The sequence below is a fragment of the Lagopus leucura genome, unplaced genomic scaffold, assembly GCF_019238085.1.
Source record: "Lagopus leucura isolate 7727_CA_CO unplaced genomic scaffold, USGS_WTPT01 Super-Scaffold_100157, whole genome shotgun sequence".
NCBI classification, from domain to species: Eukaryota; Metazoa; Chordata; class Aves; order Galliformes; family Phasianidae; genus Lagopus; species Lagopus leucura.
In genome coordinates, this window is record NW_024962334.1 from 27,618,748 (window position 1) to 27,639,636 (window position 20,889).

A 20,889-nucleotide genomic window follows, 5' to 3' on the forward strand; every position below is an offset into this window, starting at 1 on the left:
GCTGATGAACGTTTAAAGAAAAGAAAACAAAAAACAAAACCAACACACACGGGGCTTACAAGTAAAACTGCGATAGGAACCTTAATATATGCAAGACTTCGTTGGCACCACATCGGCACCCCCAGCTGACCCCGCGCTGCGCCACCCCCACGCAAGATGGCGGCGGGCCCGGGGGCGGTGTGCGGCTCCTCCCGGCATGCCCCGCGGGGCCGCCGCGATGCCTAGAGACGGGCGGGGCGGGGCGGGAGGATGCTGCGGCCGCGGGGCGAGGCGGCGGCGGCGGCGGCGGGAGGAGGATGCGGCGGCGGCGGCAGCAGCAGCTGCAGCAGCTGCAACAGCAGGCGGAGGAACGGGCGGCGATGCGGTGCTGCGCGGGGCCCGGGCCGCGCGGCGGGGGCGCGCTGACCACGCTGCTGCTGACAGGTCGGTCACGGCGGCGCGGAGAGCGGGCGCGGGCCCGGCTGGAGTGCGCGGCGGCTCCGGCTCCGTCGGCCTTCCTTCCCCCGCGGGTCGGCGCGGCTACGGTTCGCCCCGAGGGCGGCCCGCCCGCCCTGCCGCTGTGGAGGCCGGGGGAGGTTCGGCGGTACCCGCGGAGGGCCGGGCCCTGGCGCGGAGGCGCTGCGCGGTCGGGTGGCTCCGTGCTGGGAGTGGGGCCGCTGCCTCCCCGCGCTGGGACGGGCGCTCGGCCCCCTCCTGCCCCGCGCACAGAGCGGCCTTTCGCGTCCCGTCCCGCCCCGCCCGTCGGAGCTATTTACCAGCCCGAGCGCTTGGTGCAGTTGTGGCAGGACTGGGGTTGCGCAGGTTTTCCTTTCGCTCCCTCGTCGTGTAAATAACGGCTGTCACGTAACGCTCCGGTCTCGCACCCGCAGGGTTCCACAGAGTGAAAGACTTCCAGCTGTTCCTGCTCGCCCGCAGCCGGCAGTGCTGGCAGGGCTCTGCTGTACGCCAGGGCAGCAAAATCTGCTGCTAGATCTAAGTTTATTTCTGCAGGTTGTTTTGTGATGTGGGGGATCGGTGGCGTATCATCTGAAAAACAACAGTTTGCTCAATATCTTCTTGGGTAACATTTGAATAATCATCGAATGCTTTACATGTGTGACTGTACTTGTCATAGGGTACTGACAGCAGGTGTGTCATGAGGCACCAGAGATGGTACAGATGCATTTAGCACCTAAGCGTTAGCTGGTGTGTGCAAGGATAAAACTCTGAATCTGTTGGGTAGAAGGTACTGCGAGATACTGCTTTCTCCTAATGTGGAAATTTGTCCTGCCTCTCCTGTCTCCCTCTACAGAGCGCAGCTGTGGCGTAGCAACAAGGGGAAAACTATGACAGTCCTGAGGTGAACTCTGTCAGCTAAGATACTAAGTCTTGAAAAGGCTGTACTGAGATGAGCTTCTTGAAGCTGTGTTGTGAGCTTAAACCAGGCTCTCCAGTAGAGGAAGAAGTTTTGAGGACTTCTTTAGGGTTAATTTTTCACGTCAGACTTTCTTAACTTCAAACAGCAGAATAGATTGCTTGAGAGTGGTACAAAAAAGGAAATGTGAACAGTATGAAATTTTTGTTAGTGGTACTTATATAACATTTTATCTTCATCAGAACAGGATTTTGCAATGTGTTTGTACTGAATTCAACTCCTGCATAGACTTTTGCAATTCAAATGATATTAACTGTCTCAAGTGCTAGCTTGATTTTTTTTCTCCTGTAAGCAGAAAAAGTAACATCGTTTTCATCATACCTCTCCAATGTCAGCCCTCCAGCTGAACCCATCTCCCAGCTTTCCCAGAACCTGACCCCCACCTGACAATGTGGGAGAACGTCCAACCAGGATTGCTGGCCTCAAGAAAAGCCACAGCCCTGCATAACAATCCTTCCTCTTCACTTTTGTTCTTTAGTAGATGATGCAGTACTGCAGCATTGCTTGAGCGCAAAAATACATCTTACAGACAAAAACTGAACATGGGAAGAACCACAAGGCCCGTGATTAGATTTGAGCTCTCTTTTACTAATAGAGATCAGGTTTACCTGTTTCTCTTGTAGCAGTTGACCACAGAAGAAACCTGGCTTATGTTTTTTGTGCTTGTTGAAGATCTATGAAATATATACTTGGAAGCTTTTTGAAGGAGGTATTTTGCTGCCAGAAGTCCAGGTTATTGGCCACTCTGTCTTCTTCCTTCCCCCATAGAACATTAACTCAAAATTCAGGGACTTCCAGAGACTTCAAGAATTTAAAGAACAATTTCAGAGTCCCACATTTGATCCCAAGTATTGCACTCAAACTGAAGGAACTGACTCTCAAGTAGTAGCCGGTGATCATCTCCAGTGCTAGCAAAAATGGATCTTGACATTGTTGTAAATGACAGTTAAGGTTAAACTTTTCTAATACAAATTAGATAGTTGTTCTTTTCTGTTACAATAAAAGACATGGTAGAAGTTTATGTGAGAAAAGTACAGCTATTCTGCCATACTAGAGTTTGTCAGGCCTGTGAATTGTCCCCATTGTCTGCTTGTAAAGAGTATGTGGTCATCAAAAAGTTAGTTGAGTGAGGATGACCATTTTGCAGTTACCTTGTATTTCTTGAGTGAAAGATTAGCTGTAGGTGATCCGGAATCTCTGTTTTGAGCCAGTAATGGGGATCAGTAGAGCAACTGAGTCATATTGCTCCTTCCCTATGAAGGTGGTCGAAATAAAGAAGGAGCTTATTAGTTCTCACTTCAAAAGCTGTCATTATGTAGTCACATTCATTTGGCCTGAAGCTGCCAGAAAATACTTTCCTTCCCTTCTGTGGTTAGTGTGTTCCAGTACTTCCCTTCTGGGCACTCAATCACTTGTACAGTGCCAGTGAATAGGGTCATCTGGCTGAGAACTAGTCCTCACACAAGCAAAAATTGTTCTCTGTAATCTGTTTACTGTTCAGGATCATTATAGGGTTGTTTGCACTGGTGTGTGTGCTGTATGGCCAAGGTTGAGCTAGGATTCCCCTCCTTCAGCAGGGCTGTTAGAAAATGCTGGTTTGAAACAACTATGAAGTCACAGGCTATCGAGACAAGGATTTAGGAGTGAATCCCTGCACCATAAGGACAAAGAAAGATTTCATCCTCATGTAGGGCTCTAAGTATCAGCTAGTGATGATGATGCCTGTTAAGTCTTTGTACTGGTCTGGAGCAGATCTATAAATCAAATCTATTCTCAGGGAGTACTTGCTTGAATAAATAATTGTAGAAGGGAAGAGTCATTCCATTAGTATGCTTTTCATTACAGAAGGTCGTTATTTTTGGGTAGTACAGTTTAGGAGATGTCTTAGAGATCCTAAAAGCCAGACTGCAAGAGGTTAGGAATTTATCTTCTAGTTGTAGATTATAGTATGTAAAGAAAGGCCTATTTTTGTTCATGATGTATTTATACTTGGCCAAGAGTTCCTCACAGAACTTCAGACATTAGTCACCACGATAAAGCCCTCTCTTCAGAAGAGAGGTTCTTAACAATCAAACTGAGAAGAACAAATTTTGAAGAAGACAAGAATATATAGTTTGCTACTACTTTTGGATTCTTCTGAAGTAGATATTGATAAATTAACATAATGTCTTGGGATGAACATGCTTTCATTGCTGAATAACCAATATCCTATCACACTGCTGTCTCAGTAGTGAAGAAGGAACTCAGGTCTGGTAACTGTTTAATTGTAATACCTAATAATAATACTGGTAAAAATAGGGCAACTTTCCACGTCCATCGGTTCATGACTGTAGCTACATTGGACATTTCCTTCCAGCTAAATAGTAGAGACTCTGCCTAAATGTTGTTACAATTGAAACACAAACAATCAAAATGTCTTTTTGATGTAGATTATTTTTAGTGGCTGTCTAAGCCATGAAGATGGGAAATTAGAGAGAACCAAGAAGTAAGGTAGGATTCTCAAGATCTTGAAATGTGAAGATGTTACAGTCGTGAATGAACGGAACAGAAACAGGTAACCATTACCTACTGAACACAGATAATTATAGGAACACTTATAGGGATGGAACTATGGAAGAGGGGGGAAATTCAGGGTTTTGAGAAGTGAAGCTGTATCAGTGCTGCATCAGTAATGTGAGAGACTGAGGAGAGATCCTTGCTGAGGAAGCAGTAAGGAGGACAGGGAGTAATGCAGAATGGTGGGCAAATGTTAGAGGACAGCACAGCAGTGGGGAAGGTGAATTGGTCTGTGGCGCTCAGGCCCTCTGCGGATTGTGATGTGGGCAGAACTTGCTGGGGATATCTTTTCTGGTTAACATTCTGCTGTTAAATATTCATATTTAAAACCTTCATATAAAACCTATGCAAATATAATTAAAGAAGAAGGGCCCTGTAGATCAAGTCCCATGCACAGAGCTGTCAGTTGCTCCTGTGCGTGTCTTGGCAGCTGGTAACACGTAGAAAACTGAAGAGTCTGACACCATTAACCTTGCACTCACACTGAGAAGAAAGCTGATCACTTACTTTATCTCTAGGATTTCTCTTTGATAAAAATGAGTACGAACCCCTGCACTCTTTAGTATAAGGCCTCTTTTGTTGTCCTTTAATCACATTCACAGATCTTCCCTGAGCTTTCTTCACGTTGTCACTGTGCTGCTTGAAGGCTCCGTGTAAATGCCAGACAGCATTTGAACGGTGATTGTATCTGTGTCAAACACAACAAGGAAATCTCCCTGCTACTCCTTGGTGCGCTTGTTCATACATTAGCTGTTCTAAGCAGTGTTCTACAGAAAGCTTCTGTTCAACCAGCTTCTGTCATTACCTGCCACATCTGCCTAGTTTCTGTCATCGCAGTTCGGGATCCTTGAATTGCATGCTCTGTAATCTAAGTATGGCATGCATTCTTTGTTCCTGGGTATGCGTTTGCTTTTTATGCTACTGAAGAGTACATCAGCAACCACCTTAAACCTACCAAACAGCACAGTGTTCTGTGTAGTGGCTTGCCATTTCCAGTACTTATTAAACTCCCTGCCTTTGCTTTTATCTGCTAATCATAGCAGTATATACATATATTCAGGTCATATATCTATAATTAAATATCCCAGTAGCATAAGACCAGTGCCAAAACATTGTGAGACTTTTGTGAGAAATTTGATATAACAAATGAATACCCATCAGACCAGTTCTTTTGCTAGAGATTCCTGTTCCTTATAGTGAAAACTGTTGAATGGGCAGTATGTCCCATTTCACACCTTCCATTTAAAATCAAATAGATGGTGATATGTATATATATATATGTATTTATATTAAAACATTACACTATAAAGTGTGGCATCTGATTAACAGACGTACTTTTCCAGCTCCCATATGGACTGCTGCATAGCATACCCACTGCTAAGGATAGGAAACTTGTGGGCAAGTCAAAGACAGTGGACACTTCTAGTTAGAAATGCATCTTGGAACCTGTCTTTTTTATTATTCTTATTGTGCTTAAAGTTGCCCAAGTGATTTAGCATTTGGTTTCTTGCAGTGCTGGGTGATGTGCTGCATGTCCAGGGGTGACATGTTGGTATTGCTGTCTTTATCAGACAAATCTGTGGGCTCATCAAAAGAATCAGTTTGAAAAGATGCATTAAACCCCTGTTTGTGATTAGTACTCTTCTCCATTTAATTCTTCGTTAATCAAAACTGGTGTTAATTGTTTTGCTGGGGATTGGTGTGTAGCTGAAAACACTCGAATTTCCTCATTCATTCATTCATTTGGAATACTGGAACAACTTCAGTTTTCCTTTTTTTTTTTTTTTTTTTTAATTTCTTGAGCATTCTTAATATTGCTAAAAATTTGCACTAAAGGTCATGGACAGCATTGAGTGGGACAACTCATAGGACTGTTATCTTAAGACAGTCCGTGGTAGGTGGTTCAATTCAGCAGGGAGAATATGTTTTTTTTGCTAAACTGGATCGTTTGTGTATATTGAAAATATAAAAACCTTAATGAATTCAGAATTTAGAAACACTACTGTACTGGTATGGCTAGTATTCAGTACATAGGGGGTTTTGTTGCACTTTAACCTCAAATAAATTTAGGTATTTGGGGTAAATTAGCATTAATAAACGTCTCAGCCACGTGCATAGATTCAGTGTTTGTGTACCTTGACTGGTGCTCGAAGGTCTGTTGACCTCCTAAATCCAATGCAGTGTCAGTGAGGGAATAGCTGGCCGGAGTAGCTATGCCAGCAGAAATTTCCACACATTTTTAAGCTTCTAGTATAAAAGATAGTTGCATATTTAGAATGCATGTTTGTCAACAAAGATGTATCTGAGACAAAGTACTGCTCCTTGTTTCTGACACAGCTATTTTTATACGCAAGTTAAGATGTTAGTCTGATAACAACTTCTGGCTGCAGTTTGTATTCCTTGAGTATGTCAAAAAGCCCACTATTTATTATGGCCATTCTCCCATTCCTAGCATCTCACTTGCGGTCCCCTATATCTGCACTTTTAGTTGCTTGTAACTATACAGATAGCTGGTGCATCATTCATCACAGAGGAACAGGAGCAAAAGAACAAAAAGCTGCGGGTGAAGAAGGAGCTTCTTCGGGTGGTTCTGCTACAGCTGACAAAAAAAAGCTCTGCTGCTGCTTTCACTCTCCTTTGTGCTTTGCTCTTCACCACATTTAAACCTTGTGCCCTTAGCTGTTCTGATTGAAATGTTTCAGGCAGTTCTCTGGCTGTGCAGGATGAAGAGAACTACTTTTTGACTGATTCTTTTCTCAGTGTAGATTATTGGTTATGCTGCAAGGCAAGACATTCAGCCCCACGTGCTGGTGTCCTCATATAAACAAAGCTGTGCTCTTGGTTATATTACTTTCCCTATTTTGGTCCTAATATATTATGCTAGCAAAAGTAACTTCTAGCATGTCTTTTTGTCTGCATTTGAGATTTTACCAGTGCAAATATATTTATCACAGTGCCTCGTTTTATTTCTTACCAGTATAATTATGTCAGCAGAAGGGTCTACAGATGCTTAAGCATTTAGAGCAAACTTACTGCACTTATTTGGAGAATGAATGTCAAAATGTGATCATCAGGAATAATATTATATACTGATAAATATTCGTGTCAAACACCATCATTTTCTTACCTGAGATTCATAAGGTCTGACTAAATACAAAAGCAGGTTGAGAAGGCATCTGATCCCATCTGATATGTAATTTCTGGAAGTCTGTTGATTTGACTAATTTTTTTTTTTTTTCATTTGTTTTATTCTGAAAAGCTTTTTTGTTAAGCTCTGCTGATGGCAGTAATGGAACTGTTAACTGGAAGACTAAGCAAGCCAACAGTTATGTTATCAGCAGAATAAAGGCTGTTGAGAAGAATGGTGAGTTTAGGTCATAAATTTAAGCCCCATGTTGGTTCAGTCAAATATGCTTTTAATAATACTCTTGCTTTTTCAGTCATGTCCTTGTTTTAGGAATAAGGTGCTATTTCAAGGTAAGTAATTTGGAGGATTTTGCATTTCTTCAGTCTTTTAAGCATTTGCAAGACCTGTGGGTGTATGTGAGTTCTCCCCAACTTTTCCTGATGCAGCTATACCTATGCTTGAAATAATGGCTGTGTGTACACCTAATATTGCATATTTTCTTACTGCTGCTGTTTTGCTTGGAAATCTCTCTGCAGCTTGCTTAATACAGTAACTTTTCTGAAATGATTAAAAAGAATCCCTGTGTGTGCATACCTAAAAAGACTATTTTATTGTCTTTTGTGATATACATAGAATGATTGTAGCCATGGTACGCTATCGAGAAAGTTGTCATTGCATTAACTTCCCATCCAGGTAGGCAGTCTAAATTGCCCCTAAATCAAGGTATTTATAGGATTTCTGCTAAAAGGCAATGGGGGAAAGAGCTCAATGAAATTTACAGAGAAAGTGTGTGGTTTTTTTTTTTTTTTTTTTCCTGAAAATCATCAATATATAGACTCTAACAAACATGGTGAATTTCTGTGGGCTAGAGGCATTTGTATCTGATGTACAAGCTCTGCTGTGTGGCTGTTAACAGCTTCTGGACTGGAGACTGATACAATCCTGGCTGAATTCCTGGCTGTGCCCGTGCTCAGCATCTCTACAAGAAGGACAGCTGGGACAGTTTCTCTACATGGTTCAAAGAAAATGATGTATGTTTTGTTGTGATCCCATGTAGTGAAAAATTTAGATTTCTCCTCTGTAGTTTTATTGAAATCTTTCAGAATCCCCAGAATTTGCCCAGCCAACACGTGCTTGGCAGTTGCTGTATGAGATAAGCATCTAGAGATTGCTTTGTGTGTTCAGCTTCATCCGTGGATCGTTTAGGACGATTACACATTCCTCTTTAGTCTGAGGCAATCTTATGAAATTAATTGTGGGTTCTAAAAGCCTCTGGAGAAAATAGCATTCCACGTGTTCCATTATTGGAAAGCTGTGATTACTGTTGTAAGCTGAAGGCACATCAGGTCCCTTCTGATTCTGAAGGAAGTTTGCTGGGGAAAAAAAGGTGAGCTTTTCTGACAGACAAAGAGGAGGGCAAGCAGTTTGTAATTCTTAATCTCCAGAGTTGTGTCATTACACTGTATCTGTCATTGTAAGATGTGGTTTTTTTCCTTTGAAGAAGCATTATTTTCATGCCTATATCAGTGATCTTAGTGAAAATCCACTAAGGATTTTAGTATACTTAGTATGCTTACCTTAGCAGGAGAGAGTGACTCATTGCTAGGGATATGTGAGTGTTTAGTGGTGGCAATAGATTTCTTATCAGATATAAGAAATACATTGTTTAAATTGACAACTTCTGTCACTTCCGGTACTATTAACTTCATTCCTTTCTAAAACTATGATTTATGGAGAAGATCTACATTGTTTTTTCTCTGGTCTTTCTGTTTGGAACTGATCTTCACTGTAGAGTCCAAGAACCATTACTGGAGAAAAAAAAAAAAAAAAAAAAATAAATAAATATATAAAAATATATATATATATATATATACACATATATTTGAGATTTATCACATTTTCAACCAGCCACTGTATTTTTCTCAGCTTTTCTGCTCTGTGAAGAATCTCATTAATGTCATAGGCACCCTTCCAGCTTTTCTTGAAGGTATTCTGAAAGCATCTGAAGTTTTCTTGTTCTATTTATGGCTTATTCACAGAAGCAAATGCAGAAGTGTTTGGGATCATTAACTTACTTTAATTTTGCAAATCAAAACTTTTTACTTAAGTCTACATAACTAAAATTATGATAACTAGTTTGTTAACCAAAAAATTGTTCTGAACTAAATTTAAATTCCAAGGTCAAATTTAATTATTTTCTTTAAGATAAAATCTTGCTGCCAATTCTATTCAGTACTGTCAAAAGGAACTTCTAAAACTGTGAAAGAACAACTCCAATAAGCAGATCATTACACAGATAAACAAAGGAGCATGAGTACGGCTGATAATTTTCCAGCCAGTTTTGTATAAATTAGTAGGAAAATAGCTGGTTCTTACTTCAAGCCAGGCATCTAACACTTCCTAACAGTAAAAAGATCCTGTCATCAATCCTTAGAAGAGAATTCATTATTTATGGTGTCTTACTGAGGCAGTGATGTTCAATGGAAATTTTCTAGCTGTGGAATTTGATCGATGGTGTATCGAGAGGTTGAGACCATTTAATTCTGAATATCAGCCTGAGAAGATTGGGATGTATACAACTAAACATAGAGCTCTGCAGTACAGATGTTTGCTCTCTTGGCTGCACTGAGTCAAGATCTAGAGAGAGCAGTGAGGAATCTAGGACATGATTCATCTCATTCTACAGGAGAAATCACATTAATCAACCCCTAGAAGTGTCTGTTTCTCTTTGCTGACTATAAAAGGAGCGGGCTGACTCAGTGGTGGATGTTGTTTCTGTAGGCATCTAAAATTAGGTGAGATAGATTCCACAAGGAGTACGTGGTACGAGGGGTGGAATATCTGTGATTAATTCCTAATTAGTAGTGTTTCTTTTAAGTGGATCTGAAACGAGAAGATTGGTATAATGATGAGTCTGAGGAAATTTTAGCAGGTTTAGAAAACTGAGCTTGATACAAACCTCTGGTATTTCTTGCTCATTAATCCGAGCATTGAAATTAGCTCTTTCATCTACTAGGAGCTATGAGATTGTTCCTACGAGTTTTTTCGACAACTCCAAAATCTCTTTGAGGATCACTCTTCCATAATACAGTATTGCCATGCAGTATGGCCTCCAGATGTAACCTCTCCTAAAGTTTCTTTCAATTAGCAAGCAAGGCAGGCACTGCGTATCTCGGTCTGTGGCTTATCTTTATTTACCACGTATGTAATCCTCATTTAATGTACAAAGTTTATCACAGTGATTGCTTCTTGCAGGTCAGTGACTTTGAATAATAATATGGAATAGTAAGATGACCAAGAGTCAGTCCTGTTAAGATCCTGTGAGACATCTGTTAGAGCTATATTGTCCACCTATTCTTGAAATTGAAACCTGCCAATCAAGTGCATTTTATACATTTAATGTGTCATTTCCAGTTCACTAAAATATACCTAAGAAGACATACTTTCATCATCCAAGTTTGTAGTTGCGCAAAAATGGCATATTGTTCTAAAATGAGTTTCCTTCAGTTTTTTAGCTTTGAATCCTGTAAGTTGTGGCTTTGGTGGGTTTTTTTTTTGTTTATTTGCAGTCGGTGTCACCTGACTGACCCATAATTACCAATGCCATTTTCAATACAAGCGGAACATCTTCAGGTATGAGCTCTCCAAGCAAATGTTTATGTGTAGGATATTTGACCCTACTGGTGCAAGAAAATCTAGCTGTAAGGACTTGTGTAAATCCTTACCTGAAGTGAATTGCTTTGCTTTTTTCTGCCCTAGAACTGAAAAATCTGCTTTTTGTTTAGTGAGGAATCTGGGCCATTTATTGCTAAGATTCTTCTGAATTCCTCATATTCCTTACTTGTATTGTAAAACATTAAGGAAATGTGATTGTATCACTTGTTTAATATGCTTTTATTTGTGTAATATTGCAAATAAACCAAGTATAAAAATTACAGTGGGCTCCCTCCGTTTTTTTTTTCCTTGTAATTAAAATAAATAAATTGTGCTACTTACAAAATCCTAATGCAGCCAGTTTTGCTTATTGCAACTTTGGAAGGGATCTTGTGAGGGAAAGAGAGTTCGCTCTGCATTCTGTTTTTAAATCCATGCAGCCTTTTAAAAAACTTATTAACAGGTATCTAATATGTGTTGCTTTCCTTTTCCCAGATGCCCGCGTTGCTATTGAAATGCATGCAGTATGATCTAGAGCATGTCTCATTTTTGCTTTGTTCTGTCTCTTCTCTTTCCTTCTGCTTTTCAGTGTACACGATTCTGTCTAAGGTGCACTCTGATCGGAATGTATACCCTTCTGCTGGAGTTCTTTTTGTTCATGTTTTGGAGAGAGAGTACTTTAAGGGGGAATTTCCTCCTTACCCAAAGCCTGGTATGGGATGCTAAGATCTTCCATATTACGTGAAAATGTTGAGAAAAATGTTTTAAAGATTTAAACATATTTAACATGTGTTGCAGTGAAATGTGTAATGTGCAAAGGATAGTTTTTGTTTCTATTGAGATATCTTCAAATGTTTTCTGTTTTGTTATCAATTGTGAAATGATGCATATACCCATGTTCTGAGAAATGTACTTAATTTGAAAAGGCTTAACAACTGTGTATCAGAGCTTAAGGAGGATGCATTTTCTTTGCTTTCCATGAAGTTTGAATTGGTGGAAGGGTAATAATCATTTGATGAACATGCCTTCTATTTGATCAGTCTTCCAGAAGTAATATGAAGGAGCTTGACGAAGGGGGCATTTTCAAGTATACAGTGATCTTGAGACAGAAGATGAAAATAAATATGAGGCTATGCAATGATTTTTTTTTTTTTTTTTCATTGAAAACAAAACCTTTTTTTGGATTCAAACTGAGTTCTATATTTAGGCAGAGTTTAATGTTATTAGGCAGTTAGCTTGTAGAGAGAGAGTGTTATTTCTTGTATATGTTGTTTTGACACTCATCTAAGTTAAAGCCAAAGGATTGATCAATGGCAGGGCAGAATATGAATAAACAAGCTTAGGAGGGGAAAAGACAAAGAGAGAACATCTTGTCCTACATTAACGAAAGGGAATGAATATATGCATAGGTTTTAAAATTATTATTATTATTTTTTTAATGTAGTACGAACACATGCTCTACTCCTATATTAAAAAAAAAAAAAAAAAAAAAAAAAAAGGAGAAAAAGATTGAGCATTTACTGGTTATGGATTGATGGGTTGTCCTTCAAATCCCCACAGCCCCAGTCTGCACCATTTGCCTGCAGCGTTAGCTTGAGTTCACATGGTTTGAATTTTCTGACCAGCAGACAGACTGTGATCATATCAGAAACTGGCTGTAAGACCAAAGCCTACTGTGCTTGCACAGTCCCCATATTTATATCTGCCACTTGCAAGGCTGTGCTGTGCCACTGATATGACAATGGCAAACCTGAATGTATCACCAATGCTTTTGAGATTTTATTCCCCAAATCATTTGTGGTGCTGAACTTCAATTACTGTGCCAGAAGATCACTGTGACAACCCAAGGGAGTTGAGAGGAAGGTCGCATTGCACCTTGGTGGTGGGTTAGTGTGGCTTTCCTACTATTCTGGTCCTCTTACCTACAGCCAGATGTGGAAAAGCTGGCCTGAAAGCTAGTCACTGTTTGGCAGCTCTTTGTATGTGTCCCTCGGATGGAGATGATAGTCCTCCTTCCTTCCCTGGGCTACTTTTCTTCCCTCAATGGCAGCCTGCTGTCAGCTTCAGATGTCACCATCTGACAATCACTGCAGGTGCCACTTCTTGGCTGAGCTTGAGGGCTTCAGTGCACATGTGTGTGAATAGGTGCAGAATGGGTCTGCTTGGCTCTGTGCCACTGAGGGTCTGCATGTCTGTCCTCAGCCATGGCTGATTTCATCTGCAAAAGCTAAAATAAGCAGTTGAAAGCAGCCATTGGGAAGAGTACCAGTAGGAAACACAAGAATTGCTCTTGCAGTTTGGTTTCAGGGGGTCTCAGAGACTGCATCTGAACTATGGGCAAGTGTGGCCAACTGTGGATGCATTTTGCAAGCACGTCTCTTCCTCTTTTTGAATTAATTTATTATCTTACAAAAAATCATCTGTCAGGCTGTTTGTGCTGAAGGTTTATATGTCTAGATAACAGAAGCTTTCAAGCATCAATGGTTACACGGCTGCACTTTGCGCTAAGCCCTTCCAGGCACATTGTTAAAGTGAAATAATTAAGCAAAAGTAACTAAGAAACATTTTTCATATAATCACCAAGATTGGAAAAGATCTCTAAGATCATCCAGTACCACCGTCCACCTATAACCAATATTTCCCATCCATCCATGTCCCTCTGTACAACATCTAAGCTTTTCTTGAACACCTCCAGGGATGATGACTCAGTCTTCCATCCATACCTCCCTGGGCAGCCCATTGCAGTGCCTGGCTACTCTTTTGGAGTTGTTTTTCCTTATGTCTTGTCTGAATCTCCCCTGACATGACCAGAAGCCATTCTCTGTAGTCTTACTTCTAGTTTCATGGGAGAAGAGACTGACTCCCACCCCATCACAACCTCCTTTCAGGCAGTTGTAGAGAGCGATAAGGTCACTCCCGAGCCTCCTCTCCTGACTGAACAATCCCAGCTCCCTCAGCCACTCCACATCACACTTGTGTTCCACACCTCTCACAGCTCTGTTGCCCTTCTCTGCACACGCTCCAGGACCTCAATGTCTTTCCTGCAGTGAGGGGCCCAAATCTGAACACAGTGCTCAGGGTGTGGCCTCACCAGTGCTCAGTAGAGAGGAAAATGTTTGGGAATTAAAGGACTGAGACCTTTGTGCTTTTGTCAGTAGGGAGGTTAGATGGTTTGATCCTAGGTAGAGCTGAAAAATCAGACCCAGTAGGTCTGAGCTAGCTGAAAGTCTAGGAAGTACAAGAACGTTCATCTTTGTAGCTGGTTATATTTTTTAAATATGAATTGCTTGGTGCTTACAAATGTTGAACAAGAAACCAAATAATTCTGATGTATTAAAGATTGGCAATTTTTTTTTTCTCTTTGAACGTGTTTGGAAGACATAGCTGGAAGTCAGAATAAGATTTTTCCTAATTGAAATATCAAAATTAATGCATGTAACTTTTTGTTATAAATATTCTAATATTGCCTTTCCTATCTAGGTGAAATAAGCAATGATCCTATAACGTTTAATACCAATTTAATGGGTTACCCTGACCGACCTGGATGGCTCCGCTATATACAAAGGACACCGTACAGCGACGGAGTGCTGTATGGTTCACCAACTGTAGAAAATGTGGGCAAGCCAACCATCATTGAGGTATTTTCTTGTTTGTCAACAGGTATTGCCTCTTGGTTTGTGAAAACAAAACAAAAACAGCTTATAAATAACTGTACTTATTCAGATATTTGAGTTCTGAACTTTGTAGCGTTCTACCCTAAATATGGGCCAGACTGGGAAATATTGTATTCAATCAATAAACAGGTTTTAATTTTTTAAAAATTAGATTGTTTTTCATCAAATATTCTCTGGCTCATTATTTGTATTTATTGACAGATTTTATTTTAATTGGCAGTTTCATGTATCTAATTCAGTTGTTGAAGTTGTGGCAATGACAGTCCCCTACTTTATTTTTGACAGTCAACTATCCAAATGTTTAAAAGCATCGATTATTCACTGAGCAGCAACTGAAAGGGAAAAAAATATATATATTTGCTATACTTTGTCATGTATATCATAGCAGAATGAGTGAGACACCATGCAGTTCATAGTGTCAAGGAAAATCTACTAATTAAACTTGCTTCAGCCATTTTGCTTCTTCAACTGTACTTTTGTCTTAAGCCTTTGATGAGATTTTTTCTCTAAATTGTGTTTGATATAGTTGTCATCCTCGAGAATGACAACTCTAAAAGCTAAGTTTTATGGCAGATAATTTTACTCACACTAATTCACTTTTGATTTCAGCATGACTAATCACATCTGCAAAATTAATCGTGTGTGAAAGTACTTGCAGACTTCAGTTAGCTTTCTGTAGAGGAAACCATTATTTTAAATTGTCCTTTTTAAAATGGCTTGTGCTTTTACATTCGAGGGTCTAAATCAAGATCTACACTGCACAAATGAGCACAAGCCTATATTTGAACTCAGTCTTGTCTAGCATACAGATTACTTCATTGTGGACCTATGTTTATATGTGGCTTTTGAATTAATTCCATACAATGAGATGAGAGCAGGTTGCATTTTTTCCTGCTTCTAGTAGAAAAGCTTCCTACTACCATCTGAGAATCTGAGAAAGGCAGTTGCATATTCTTGGCCTGAATCTTAATTTCATCATGCCATAATGCCTGAGGTGATGTCGTGGGTAGGTAAATCAGTTGGATGAGACCTTGTAATTAGAAAGGCCTGATATCATGCTTAGAATGGATAACAAAGGAGATTAGCTCCTTTGAAAGCTGTATAATGACAGTTTTATTTGAATGGATGCTGAGCACATGGGCAGTTTCCACCATTGCTGCTTTACTAGCCAGAGCTATGCAGATGTCCAGACTAGCAACTGTCATTGCTCAAGTGCAGACTGAAAATGGCTATATTCCTTTTGATATGTGGATTTTGTACAACCAGAGATTTGCTCTACCTCTCCTCTTTTAGTAAAACAAACTGAACTGTGAATCTAAAGAGAAAGGTGGGTTTTATTTATTTTGTGAAAGATTTATTACCTTTCAAGAAATAAAAAAGTAGAGAAAATAGTAGTAGTGGTATCCAAGCTCATTCTGTATTTGTTATGAATGAGTGCATGATTGTAGTTCAGTTTCTGAGTACTCGTGCAGTAACCACAGAGAACTCTGTTTGACATTTGTGACATTTCAGGCACCTCATATATTTAAAATACAAGATTGGTGTCCTTGTGTAATTGGATAATGGGTACCTAAGTTTCTAAAAAAAAAAAAAGGCATGAGAGTTGCATCTATCTACTAGTTTTCAGTTTGTCTACAGTAACAAATTTCAGTATTTGTTCAAAACTACTTGTGTTAGAATGCTTATGAAACCATTCATGGAATAAAAACTCACTGGGACTAGAACTAAAACTAAATCCCGTTCCCAAAGACTGCAATTGCTTGGCTCCCAATAATCTTTTATTCATATATCTAGTTAGTTTAGATCCCTAAGGGCTATCAATGAATGTAGATTTCAGTACTGGGGGTGTGGGTTGGAATGGAAAATGAAGAAACCCATCTTTGCTTGTGGTTCTTTTTACATCAAAGGTAACAGGAAAGAACATACGTGTATGGCAGAAAACTTTTATCTGGACCAAAATATATTACTTATGGATATATCCCATAGATAACTGTATTTGTCTATAGACTGATAGAGAGAATTTTGGTGTCCTGACTTAAACTGTATCAAACAGGAAAAAAAGCATTTAGAAGATGATAAGTCTTTTTAAGTTGTTCATTTTCAGTATTCCCTTACCTAATCTTGGTATTTCCATCATTGTTTTGTAATAATTTCTTTTTTATTCTAGATCACTGCATATAACAGGCGTACTTTTGAGACAGCAAGACATAATTTGATCATTAATATAATGTCAGCAGAAGGTATGTACAGAAAGTAGCTTGTTGAGGTTTGAACTGAATAATCAAAAAACTTTTGGACCCCGGTTCTTTTAAGATAAAGAACAACGTATAGTTGTGTGGGCTTCAAACCAAATGTAGGGGCACAAAGGGGACGTAAGACAGGTTTTCCTCTTTTGCTTCATTTTTTTATTTTTATCTAAATTATTTCTGTCAGGTAAAACCATGTCGTGGTGCTTTAAAGTACTTCATGTTTTTTGAAAGAACAAATTTCATAATATAAAATCTTTCAGCACAGCACAACTTTCTGCAGCAATCTGCAGTTGAAACTGTGCATTCAGATTTTCTGGTAGCAAGGTAACAGTTTTGATCTCACTGTTAGCACGAATGTAACTTCATTTAATGAAGTTTCAGGAGCTGAGAATCTGTCCCTCCAGTTCCGTCTTCCCTCTCAGGGTAACTCCATAAATGACTCGTGATTTTAGCTTCAGTAATAACTAATTTAATCAAATGTAACCATTTTAGGCTCAAAGCGGGGTGCTTTAAATACAAGATTTTTGGAAAGGCTTATCCATCTTAAAGGGGTATTGCACTAACTGTTGCTTTAAGTGATTTGTTATGAAGTCACTGTTTAAGGCCAAACTCTTTCTTCTTCATTGCAACTAGATTTTCCGTTACCATATCAAGCGGAATTCTTCATAAGGAATATGAATGTAGAAGAGATGTTAGCAAGTGAAGTTCTTGGAGACTTTCTTGGAGCAGTGAAAAATGTATGGCAGCCAGAACGTTTGAATGCTATAAACATTACTTCAGCACTAGACAGGGGAGGGAGAGTTCCACTTCCTATTAATGACATGAAGGAGGGGTAAGCACACGTATCAGTCTGCTAGATTTGCTTTACTCTTCTTTTCTTACTGAAAGGCTTAGTATTTTATTCAGGTTCTCTGGAAACTTTGAAATGGCTGTTTTATATTTTGGGAATCCAGGTTGGTGTTAGATATGAAAAGTTTACTAATGTTCCAAGCCCCCATTATACCATGGATTTATTGTGCTACTTACAATAACAGTTCCTATCCATCGATTTTTACAGTCCAACAAATACCTGTCCAACAACAAATTCTGTTAGTTACAAAATAGTAGTAAACGATTTTGAAAGTATAATATTAATACTGAGAAATTGTGTAGTATGGTTTTTGAGTATTTAATAGTTTCCAGTTTACAAAATTAAAATTTTTGAAACAGAATGGTATGGAGTATAGGATACAAAGTCACTTCTATTTCTGATAGAGAAGTGGCTTTAAACTGAAAGAGGGTGGATTTAGGATAGATGTTAGGAAGAAATGTTTTACTTACAGGTGGTGAGGCACATTCCTGCACTTTACAGTCAAGTATCTAAACTCCTCAGATACCTCAAGTTTATACCTTTCATCTGTCCAATGTTCCCGAAGCACATAATTAGGGATCATGGATTTCAGCAAGAAAGACTGTAGCTACACGTGACACTGTTAAACACTAAATGCTCATGGAATGGCTTAGGTTGGAGGGGACCTTAAAGACCATCTAGTTCCAACCCCCTGCCATGGGCAGGGTTGCCAGCCACTAGATCGGTCTGCCCAGGGTCCCATATCCAACCTGACCTTGATTGTCTCCAGAGGTGAGGCATCCAAATCCTCTCTGGCAAACTGTCCCAGTATTTCCAGACGTGATTCATAACCATACATTCTGTTCTGAAATATGATATTTCATTTGTAAAATAATCCAGTCTTTCCAAAGTACTGGTTGTGGCAGTGCTTTTCTCTGGCAAAATCAAAGGTTTCTTATGGTATATATTGTTATTTATTGAAAGATATTTTTGGTGAAGTAATGTATAAGAAAGGCTGGTACATCTAAATCCAGGCTATGTGCAGACAAGATTCTGGATTCAGAGTCCATGTTTTGCCTTGTTTGGTGAGTCTGTCACTCATCTCCTTCTGCAGTGTGTATGTTATGGTTGGTGCAGATGTTCCATTCTCATCATGCTTACGGGAAGTGGAAAACCCACAGAATCAACTGAGATGCAGTCAAGAAATGGAGCCTTCAATAACGTGCGACAAAAAGTTTCGTACTCAATTCCATATTGATTGGTGTAAAATCTCTCTGGTGAGTTGTTTTATTATTGCATAAAAATGATATTTGTTGAAGTACAGTATTTCATTCTAGACATCATCTAGGTAAGAATTTTGCCAGCTTGGCCAGACCACCATTCTAAATTCCACTTAATTGTGACTGATTGATGTTGTTTCCCATTTAGCAGCCACTCTTAATGTTGTGAAAAGATTTTACTCTGTGGGCAGAATTCTGTTAGAATACAGTGATAGTGAAACAACCATCTTTGTTTTTGCTAATACTGATTTATATAGATGATCAAAGAACTATATAGACTTACAGAGCTAAAAGTAATGAGAATTATTTAGACAGTTCATTAATTCAGTGTGCTAATACTGCTAGTTACACTTGCTTTCCTACAAAGTATATAATGATGTATTGCTACCTTTTTTTTTTTCCCCTAAATATTGAGTCTACAGCACCAAGTAGTTAAATAGTATTTCTGTGCTGTCAAAATACCTTTCCAAATTGTTTAAACTTATTTCATGTTAAAAAGATTTGAAATAGAGAATAGTCTTGACTAATGAAATCAAAACAACATGAACTCTCTTCTTATGGGCAGATGAATATAAGAACGGTGACTGAAAACAAGTTTATTTTCCATTCAAGGATTATAATCCACAAAAAGGTTTTTATTGTTATTTTTACTTAATTTTGGTAAGGAAGATCAAGAAGTGATCCAGTATTCGAAGGTGACTTTGCAATAAGTTTGAACAAAGATGGTGAAGGTACATAAAATAAAAATGGATAATTGGTGAGCAACATTCAGATATTACTCAAGAGGAAAATGAAAAGGAGATGTGGGAGGATTTTGTACAATATAAACAAAAACTGTTGAGGATGAGAAATTTATTCACTCTCAAAGTCCATTAGATACCCTCCAACACTCTCCTTCTGTATACTGTGAATTAGGAAAGCTGATTGAAAGCTGGAAAATGATATTTGTTTTCAAAAGAATATCCAGATTACTTACTGCTTATTGGCTTTCTGTTGAGAAATTGCAAAGGTATGTGTACACAGGAATACTTTGGCAACACCTGAAAAACAGAAGGCAATCAGCCTTTAACAGGAGCAAACTGTGTCAAGTTTTTTATTTCCTTTTACAAGGCAGAAATAGAACACAGATGCAGCAGCGGACATCATTTCTTTTTGATAATGTTTTTTGATACCATCCTATAAGTGAGCTGAGGAAACATGACCTAAATGAAACTGTTATGGTCTTAGTGGAAACTGGTTGGATAGCCTGAATAATTGCAGCAGAATTACTAATAATTCCCTGCCATTCTCCATTAATATGATGGATGATGGAATGTGCTTATTAAATTAGGCTGGCAAGCCCCATGAAATTGAAAAGAACTGCATGGGCATGGAAGGACCAGGAAGAATTCAGGAAGACCATGAGGAAGTGGAGAAATAGCCTTGGAAACAATAGTGAATTTCTTTTCAAAAGGAGAAGCAGAGGAATTTGTACAGTAATGCACAAATAATCAGTTCTGCAAGTGCAGAATGAAGAGCAAGTGTTTAGGACTACTTCTCCATGAAAAAGGTGGGACAGGAGTGATGGCTCATAAACTAATCATGAAGCAATGTTGTCCTGCTGTCTTGAGAAAGGCAGAGGTCACCTTGGATGTGTAAAATGAATGGACTCCCTATGAGAAGCATAATTTTCTACAGCAGTTAATTACACGACCTTCTTAAATTTGGCACTTGGCGCTTGCTCTGGCAGCGTACCCTCGTGACTGAATTTAGACAGTCTTAGGGGTGTTTGCTGTTGCCAATAGCATTGTTTCTGCAGTCTATAACATCGTGCCTGAAAGAGAAAATAAAGCCAAGCCTTTCTCTGATCATAGTCTGCTTTTCCTGAGGCAAGACAAGGGGCAGAAAGTCCTCCAAGATCTCTGGACTAGAAAAGTTGAGCTCCATCTCCTGTAACCATAACACTGACCAGTGAGTGAACATAGAACCACTGCATCTTCTTCCTCCCACTGTATGAGCTGACTTGGGCAATTAACACCTACATCAAAGAGTTAGTGGGACCCAAATTCTGAAAAGATGGACAACAATACTTTCTTCCTCTGCTGCTTTCTTCCACTGCTGTCTGAT

The 20,889-nt window shown here is 39.3% G+C and overlaps 1 protein-coding gene across 2 annotated transcripts in view; it reads left to right on the top strand.

Annotated features, from left to right (window-relative positions):
• The first annotated feature begins 296 nt into the window (after positions 1-296).
• The window catches only part of SGCE (sarcoglycan epsilon), a 28,154-nt gene continuing 7,561 nt past the window's right edge, over positions 297-20,889 (top strand). The window contains exons 1-7 of one of the 2 annotated variants that reach the window (XM_042888783.1): positions 297-423; positions 7,230-7,334; positions 11,341-11,463; positions 14,232-14,389; positions 16,593-16,665; positions 17,308-17,506; positions 18,618-18,780. In XM_042888783.1, coding sequence (XP_042744717.1) covers positions 297-423; positions 7,230-7,334; positions 11,341-11,463; positions 14,232-14,389; positions 16,593-16,665; positions 17,308-17,506; positions 18,618-18,780 — 948 coding nt within the window. The remainder of the gene's footprint in view (positions 424-7,229; positions 7,335-11,340; positions 11,464-14,231; positions 14,390-16,592; positions 16,666-17,307; positions 17,507-18,617; positions 18,781-20,889) is intronic. The other variant, XM_042888782.1, reaches the window with a different exon arrangement.